Below are 10,000 nucleotides of genomic sequence, written 5' to 3' on the forward strand. Positions count from 1 at the left end.
TTGTGCTTCTGTGTAGTGATTGACCCTAGAATTATGTAGAATATATAATTGTGCTTCTCATATATGATTTTATGCCCCTCCATTGGCGTGAGAGCCCCAGTTTGCTGTACCATTCATGGGACATATTTTTTCCCCAAAGTACCTAAACAAATATTCTAAATCTATATCAATTCTGTGCAAAGGGTGTAAAGTTACCCCCCTTTTTTCCAAAACGTTTAATAAATGGATTAAATCATAAAGAAAGCTAATCTAAATCAGATTTTTTTTTTCTTTTAATCTGGTCATGAAGAGATGGAGGACTGTGGATGGCAATATCAGTACAAAATAATTAAAATCATATACATATATGTAAAATAGATGGAATGTTTGAGTTACTGAAGCTGTTAAATCTTTCCCATGCTCCAAACAGAAGGATGGAGGGGGGAGCTGGTTGCCAGGTGGTTATAATTTTTGAAGAAGTTTATGCGTAAACACGCACATAAAGTTAACCTTTTGAATCGTCCTCATTTAACCCTTAGATGATGGTATTAAAAATCTCTCTGGTGATTTCTGGTAACTGTCCTTTGGGAGAGGGAGTCCGCTACATGTAGCGGACTCACCACGCATATAGCCATACCCGGATCAAGCGGTTTGTTATGATGGCTAGACTTGTGGCCTGGCAGTAATGGGTAATAGGACCAAACCCTTTTTATGTAAAGGAAGAATTGTTAGTTACCCTATAGGTCAATATTATTTTCTTTCTTTAACTTAATAACTGGTCATTAGGTATGGGGAACCAGCATATAGTTGTTCAGTCATTTGTGCATATTATTTTTGCAAACAAGTAAATCATTATCATCAGATGTCTGGGTGGGTTCTCTATGTTCTATGTATTTCTTTCACCTACACCCTATGATAATGTCTACATGTAATTTTTTTTTCTTAATGGAAACAGATGAAAAAGATGCAATATCTGTTTCAACTCTTTATGAAGACCATGCATAAGGCCAATTTTCATAATTCCATTATTTTGGATCAGGTTTCATTGTGTACTATCATCAGCACAATATAATCTGTCTCACTTAGTTTTCCAAAATTTAAAAAATCCGCCTCTTGCGTGCCCTTTGTATTGAAGTGCTCTTTACAACAGAAATGACCAATTTCTAATCAAAACAAATTTGAAGAGGGTCAACAGTACCGACCATCAGAGTGAAGTTAACTGAAATATTATCATCATTATTTATACTTAAATTTTTTAACATTAGTTATACATACAGACCCCTTTATAAGCTTATTTTGGCTTGACCTTGTGAGAGTAAGTGATCCTGTCAAAGCATAAAGAGGTAGGAAACTATAGAGTGATGCATGCTCACAGTATGAAAAAAGAATTGGAAGTCTGAAATAAATAGATGAAAAAAAATGGAAGGAAAAGGTCTTGCTGACTTTCACCATGTATGCTTGAGTGTGGTAATTAATGTGAATTGTCTTCTAGAAATTAAAGATCAATTATTTTTACAGGTCATTGCTCGTGTACATATTTGATTTAATATTTTTACTGATGTAAATGTTTAGAAGATTAATTGGAAAAAAAAAATAAAAATAGATTTCAATTATTCACAGTTTGAAGCAGCTTGGGCCCTAACCAACATAGCCTCTGGCACAAGCACGCAGACCCGAATTGTAATAGAAGCTGGTGCAGTACCTATCTTCATCCGCCTCTTGAGCTCAGATTTTGAAGATGTCCAAGAACAGGCTGTTTGGGCACTAGGCAACATTGCAGGAGATTCACCAGATTGCCGTGATTATGTTTTGTCTGAAAATATTCTTATGCCTCTATTACAGTAAGTATTGATAGTAAGTATTAACTTTAAAGATAAAATGTTTAATGTACAATAGTACCTTCATGATTGGATGATGTAATAAGAATTTTGTTTTGTGGTTTCACTTCTAGAGCCAGCTCACCAGAAATTGTTCTAATTGGTACTAAAAGACACTAAAGCTCCTGCCAAGAATATGTGAAGTTTAGAGTTGGCCGACCTAATCAAACAAGTCGCATTTGTTTATTTTTTGAGATAGAGACTCACTATTGCTTAGGCATTATTGTTGAACCCTAAATTTATTTACAAGATGTTTATGTCAAAATTGAATGAAAAAAACATAAAAAATTGTTTGAGGATTTTTAGATTTTCTTTATTTTTTTTCATCAAAACATTCACACTGGAAAGAATTTGTAATTGTAAGACACTTTCATCCCCCCTTAATGAATTTCAGTAGGTAATGTCAAAATATAATGTTATATTTTAAGGGGATAAACACTTATGTATAAAAATTGCCGATGCCACAGAAGTGCCTTGGATGCATGAACCCCACTCACTGCCGAGTATATCTTTGTGGGTGTTTATATTTATGTGGTTAATTCTACAATCTTAAACAAGTGTGAAAATGGGTATAACTCATTTATGACAACCCCCACCTAACTGAGGGACGGTCCCCTTAACCCTTTGAGGCTTCTCTCTAATCCTTTTGTATTGCAACTGTCTACTCTCTAGTACCCACTCACCCATACCTCCCAAACACCCTATCCTTACTCCATACACCAAGGATAGGGAAGGAGGAGGGTGTAGGTGCCCTATAATATCATTTAGAGCAATTTCTCATATCCTGGCTGATGTTTGGCAAACTTGCTTGCTGAGGCTATTGTACATTAAGACTTATTTTTTAAACCCTACAACAACGATACCAGAAATTTCATTGTGTCACTGATTCTGGTGACTTCTGCCTACCATCCTGCCATTGGCCTGGGAGTCCGTTACATGTAGCGAATCTTCCTGCTTGACTCACCAGCACATTGTGAAGGCTATAGCCATACCTGTCATGATGAGTTGGTTTTTCATGATGGCTATAGGCGTGCCTGGTGTATATTGTAAAGGTTGATATTTAAAGTGAACAAATGTTGATAGATAGTAAATAATGTTTTCTCATTATAGTGACTGTAAGAAGTATGATGTCCATAGTATATGGATTTAAGAAGTATGATAATTTTGTAAATTCTAATTTGTCATTGCCTTGATTTATGAAATTACCTCTGGGTAATATGTATGCATTGCCATACTGAGAATGGCTGTCTCCCTGGAGATATGCAGGTCATCATTATCTGAATCCAGTTGTGGTACTGTGATGACTAGTTGCTTTTGGTGGATGCTTCTGCAGGAATTTACACCCAAAAAATTTCACTAATTCATCATATTATTTTACATGTCTGTCATAGTCACAATCCAGGACTTTGTTGGTGCTTATAGAGAATGAAAGTAAATGTCCCAGTTGCTCAAACATGGGTGTCTCCCATCATGTTGATAAGTGCCAAGAAATTTTAGCTAGCCTGGAGCCATTGGTTTAATGAATTTCGTATCTCTACCGTGAATTACCATAAAAGTATGGAGCGTAACCAAATGCTTCCAGGAGAATTTTGGGTGCACTTGACCACCTCCACCATTAAGTAAAACATCAAAAGAAATTGAAAATCATATGGTTACATTATTTTTTTATTTCACTGTTGCAAAGCAAAGCATTTTCCCATTGAATGTGGGTAGCATCTATTCTTGCTATGATGAACTAGGCCCAATTGCTGGGTGGCAATTATCCATCCATGTGTGCAGTCAGCCTGCTCTGTTTTATGTGCTGAACATGTGTTTGCTTGTTTGATACAGACCAGTCACTTAACCCAATGCTGTCAGGAGCTTCATGTACCAAACTGGACCATGCATGGGGTGCTGTGCGCAGTGTAGCAGCATAACCCTACATTACGACCCTACTATACTGGTGACCCACAGAGTGATACGTTATGGTATTTCGCTCTCTTGCTTTGCTCACTTTCTGGAGGGAGAGTACCTGTAGCAGTACAACCGCGCAACCTGAAGTTCAGCATAGTTTCCCAGGATGGGTCACATCAGGTCCACAGCCATGTACACGCTCATTGGACATCAGGCTCCCTTCATTCCCTGCGCGCTTACACAGTACTCGTGTATGTAAGCCGCAGAATCTGGAACGGAGATCAGCATTCCCCGATCCTCCAGCAGAAACACGACAACAGCAGCAGCTACACAAGGACTGCCTAGTCCATAGCCGACTGGGGAGCCCCCTGTTGATCTCCGACTTCATCTTCAGCACCCAGCCATACCTGTGGGCACACTCCTAACAAACACTCCCCAAAGAGATAAGACACCAGTAGCCCAAATAGGAGATGCACAACCATCATCTACTATAGCAGTCAGCAACAAAGGGGAAAAGATAAGAAACACAGAAAACAATTTTTCCACCTTCTGAGTTTGGCTTCAGCTTCTATATGGCAATAAAATAGCAGTTGTCTACTTTTAAGGAGCTGCAGCTCCTAAAAAGTTTTATTAATAGTCAAACAAATGAACAATTTTTTAACATGCACAGCTTGAAGTGGCTTGGGTGTACATGCTAATCTGAAAGGAGTCCAGTCATGCCAGGACATATACAAAGGTGCTACCTGTTGGTGATGGATTGAGGGATTTACAAAAGGATACAGTATATTTTATGAAATGTTATTGAAGAAATATCCAATATGTATGGTACTGTTTGGTAAGTTTTCTTTAGTTGTACAGTCATATTCCCACCTCTTTCTTGTGAATGAAATGTAATGAGGGTGAAGTTGTAACTCTGGTACTGTTTGTCATGTTTCATTCTGTCAGAGCCTCCTCTTTTCCTCTCTTTTAATCTCCCATCACTCACAATACTATTACATATCACAGAGTTACCTCTTGATACAATATTGTCATTTCCTTGATGTAATATGTTATCAGAAAATATGTTTTTGTCGCTCTGTATATTTTATTTACATTCGTTGTAGTAAATTTTACTCATAAACATCATCTGTTGATTAGTGGCATGTACTATGAAGTGGTAGAACATTCCTGTCCAGAATTAAATATTCAAATCATGCTCCTTATATGACATGACATGACATGTCATGGTAGTGGCAGATTCACAGCTATTATAGTCTTTCATTTTTGATAATCTATTATTTGGTAATTGAGCTGTAGCTATTCATACTCCACATAAATAGAAATAATGGCCTCTGTTATGACATATTATTCATGGTAAGAGTTATACAGGCAGGGAGGTTTAGGTAAGGTTGAGAGGGGTTTTATAGCTTAGGTGCTGATTTAAAATTTTAAAAAGGTGCTTCTTATTTTTCCACTACTCTTTAGCCCCATGTCACTGGGAAAATCTTTTGTTCACTGTTGTATTGTTTTGTGCAATGTCTTTGCACAGAGATAGCTCCACAAATCCTTAGCCATGGAGAAAATAAATAGCAGCCTTGTGACCTCACCTGATTTTGTCTTTCTTTGAGGTTTTGGGAAAAAATATATTTTGATAGTTCTATTAGTAATAATAAATACACTTAAATAAACTGGGAATGGCATGTTTGTATATGCTATGTACTCTAATATACACTAACATAAAAGAGGCCAATAAGTAACACCAGTACAAGTTTTTCTAGTAAGTATTGAAGCATTTAAGAACACTTTAGTTTCATTTATAGCAACAGTTAAGACATTAGTCATGTTATTATTACATCTATACAGATATACATAGTATGTGTATGGAGGCTAATACTAATATGGAATGTTCTCAATTGGACAAGGATTTGAAGCAGCGTGAGAATTAAAATTCTAAATATTTATTATTTTATTGCTTAGAGTTCATATGGTCCCATGTGAATCATATGTTTTCTTTCCCTTCTCTCATGATTACTAATATATGGATATATATTTTTTTATTGTTTTAGGCTCCTCAGTAAATCCACTCGACTCTCAATGACAAGGAATGCAGTTTGGGCACTCAGTAACCTGTGCCGAGGAAAGAACCCACCACCAGACTTTGCCCGTGTATCCCCATGTCTCCCAGTTCTGTCCCGTCTACTCTTCCATAGTGATGCTGATGTATTAGCAGATGCCTGTTGGGCTCTTAGTTACCTTAGTGATGGACCCAATGAAAAGATTCAGGCAGTTATTGATGCTGGTGTATGCCGCAGACTTGTGGAACTCTTAATGTAAGTACCTTGTATGCATATATAGGTGCAGATATTTAGAAAGTAAATTTAAGTAGGACAGTATATGATTTGATTGTTTAGCATGCTAGAAATTGGATGTAATTTTAGGCATTTGTATGATTACCAAGGCTATAGATAATGGAAATAAATGTGAAGATAACACAGTAATCCAAATCATATGAAAACAAACCTTAGATTTGTTTGATATTATTATTATTCCTTTTTTTATATAAAAGTGAAGGAATGAAGAAATTCTTCTCTGAATTCCTGCTAATGTTACCAAATTATAACTTTTAATACTTCTACTTTTTAGGTTTAATCAGCACAGTGTTGTTGCAGCTGCCTTGAGAGCAGTAGGAAATATTGTAACTGGAGATGATGTTCAAACACAGGTAATTAGAATGCTTGATATTTCATTTCCATTGCAGTAAATTTATATGGAAAATTAGAGTACTAGAAACTTGATAAGTAACAGTACAGTGAATTCAGGTAATGTTAGTATATGGGATAGAATAATGATGTTTACTTCATTCAAGTTTTTACAAACACATGCAGTACACTCACACACACACACGTGCACTACATACACACACATACATGCACTACACACACACACGCACACACTACACACACATATGTGCACTACACACACACACATATGTGCACTACACACACACACATGTGCACTACACACACACACATGTGCACTACACACACACACACAACATGTGCACTACACAACACACACACACACACACACACACATGTGCACTACACACACACACAACACATGTGCACTACAACACACACACACACACACACACATGTGCCTACACACACAACACATGTGCACTACACACACACACAACACACACACACACACACACACACACACACACACACACACACACACACACACACACACACACACACACACACACACACACACACACACACACACACACTCACATATATACACATGCACTCACATAGGCACCCATGCAGACCACACACATGCTCATGCAGGCACGTATTCACACAAAAGCACAACACATGTGCACCATGCACTCTTGGATGTATCATGCACACTTGTGCAGCCCCCATACATGTGCAACACACTCACATATTTTAGGATACAACACATGCAACATGTATTGCATGTCCAACACAGACACATACAAGATGTAAAACATTCATGTGCAACTCACACTTGCAGCCCACATGCATGCAACACACACACACACACACACACACACACACACACACACACACACACACACACACATACACACACACATACACACACACACACACACACACACACGTACACACACGTACACACACGTACACACGTACACACACGTACACACATACACACACATACACACATACACTCACATACACACACATACATACATACATACATACATACATACATACATACATATACACACACATACATACATACACACACACACATTGCAGTGCACACAGTATGTGTAACACACTTTCAGCACACACTTGCATGCTTACAAAGAACATATGCACATACACACACCGCACATACATAAACATGATATTCACAAGAAACCATGAGACATAATTCATATGTACAGCACATGATATAAAAGGTAATACAGAAGCATATATCATACATAATGCAGACCAGCACAATGTAAATTGAACTATACCACATGTGGACACAGCACAGATGCAGAACACCAAACAAGTTTATTGCACAGTACACACATACAGCGTATAGTAGATGCACTTTTATGGAAATATCAAGGTTACATCAAGTTATTAATAAACAAATTTTTCTCAGGTAATCCTTAACTGTTCTGCCTTGCCATGTCTGCTACACCTGCTAGCATCCCCCAAGGAATCCATCCGAAAAGAAGCATGCTGGACCATTTCAAATATCACAGCTGGCAATCGCTCTCAGGTAATTGTTTTTAGAATCAAATTACTGTAGCTTGTGTTTACTTAACACAAGTGGCCTATTGGCCATCTGCTTAACCCTTTACCAACGGGTGGCATGTACGTACATGCCATGGCATGGCAGGAATATCTGCCGGGGGCATGTACGTACATGCCATGGTGTATGTATGGCCATGCCATGAATTTTTTTTTTTTGTAACAATTATGGCAAAATAATATTTTTTTGCCACTGAAAATGTGATTAAGTAGTTTTTTTACACTTTTTCTCATTTTTCCTATACTATGCATTTCATACAGGCTTCTCAGGCTTTCAAGGTTAGCGTGAAATAAATTACGTCGGTAATCGACTACATTGGCCAAAGATATTATATAGTATTCACGAAGTGATGATGTAAAACCACGTGAAAATACCAATATGTAAAAAAAAGAAAGAAAAAAAAAAATCACGTATTTATAAAAACACTGAATATAAAAGTATATCAATATGGAAGTGATAATATAAACCTGTTGAAACTAAAGTATCTTATAAAATAACTTGAAAAAAGAAATGCAAAAAAAAATACAACAAACCTATGGTTTCAACTCGATGATGCCACCCACTGCTTATTTTATTCAGACTGTACAACATAGGCTCTTAGTATTATGAAGAAAAGGCAAGGGATTCTGGTATTCGGCATGAACGGTCGCGCATGCTAGGGTGACGATATAAGCCCCCGGCAGCGAGGCTCAGGCCACTATGAATACTACCCATCGGGAAAGGGTTAAGGATGAACCAAAATTTGCAAGTGGAGGAACTCCATTTATGAAACTTATTTAACACAATTATCTTAGCTTAATTTGGATTGGAAATATATATGTATTAGTTACTCTGATGTGGAAGGGTGCTCTATGAATGTCTTGTATACATTTTTAGGCCATTTGGTAATAAATGCAGCTTTTGTAACCTTTGAGTCGCACAAAGCTCTCCTTTTTAAGAAATTTTTACAGCATGTTTTCTTTCCTATTGGATCCGGTTGCACCATGGCAAGCAAATCACAAAAAATCCTGGCATTTGTCTTATGTGAGCGGCCACCTTGCTGGGTGGCTGCTTGTATTCCGGGCACATGCGAACATGTGCGGTGGCAAGGCTCTATGCTTCCTGTTTGCAAAATTATTTACTCTTTTTATGCATAAGCAATTTTAGCTTTTTAGCCATTTACCAATGTCCGTATTTGGCGTTTGATTTTCATTATCCAGATGGTAATGTTTTTTTTTTTTTTCTTTTCTTTGCACAGACTCCATATCATTTCTCTAGGTTGTCTGCAACTTGGTGCAAGAAAAATAAAACTGTAACACTAGTTTTTTTTTGTCTTAAAAAAAAAAAAAAAAAAAAAAAAAAACTGTAATGAAACCTGTGTCACTGCTAATGGTGCCAGGAATATGATACCATGCATGGAAATGGCATCCTCCTTGGAGCTAGCGCTCTTCCAGTCACTGCTCATTGACATTTCATTCCACACTCCCACTAGGTTTGTGCACTGATGGTGAGTCCATTCCATCACCATGGCCTTCAGCCAAAATGCTCAAGATAGCAGGTTCAGGTCACCCGTCCTACAGCCAGATTTTCCCGTGACGGCATGTTCACGTAACCTGCCCCTCGACCAAGATTTTTTCATGATGGTCATGTCTCCTGTCCGAGGGGTTAATGGATATTGCATTGTTCTCAAATTATTTGTGGAGTTTACTTGTATATAGAATTGAAGATTGAAAGTCATTTTTAAACTTATTAAAACATGTAAAGAAAATGTTCTTACAGGTTTTCCCTATTTTTGAAAATTGTAAGATGATTTTTTGTAATAAGACCTGTGGAAAATGAACTAGTTTTGAAAAGTACATGCATGAGTACATGAATGTGGAAATGAATGTACATGTTTGTGTAAATGAGTGTACATACGTGAGTACATGAATGTGGAAATGAATGTACATGTATTTGTACATGAGTGTATGTATACATGAATGTAC

At 37.3% G+C, this 10,000-nt stretch overlaps 1 protein-coding gene across 1 annotated transcript in view; it reads left to right on the forward strand.

Annotated features, from left to right (window-relative positions):
* LOC119589996 (importin subunit alpha-7-like) overlaps positions 1 to 10,000 on the forward strand; it is a gene marked incomplete in the record, with an annotated part of 42,349 nt that overhangs the window by 9,283 nt on the left and 23,066 nt on the right. The window contains 4 exon segments of the mRNA XM_037938702.1: positions 1,600 to 1,820; positions 5,795 to 6,058; positions 6,372 to 6,450; positions 7,884 to 8,003. Coding sequence (XP_037794630.1) covers positions 1,600 to 1,820; positions 5,795 to 6,058; positions 6,372 to 6,450; positions 7,884 to 8,003 — 684 coding nt within the window.

Source organism: Penaeus monodon, chromosome 26 (assembly GCF_015228065.2).
Source record: "Penaeus monodon isolate SGIC_2016 chromosome 26, NSTDA_Pmon_1, whole genome shotgun sequence".
Taxonomy (NCBI): Eukaryota; Metazoa; Arthropoda; class Malacostraca; order Decapoda; family Penaeidae; genus Penaeus; species Penaeus monodon.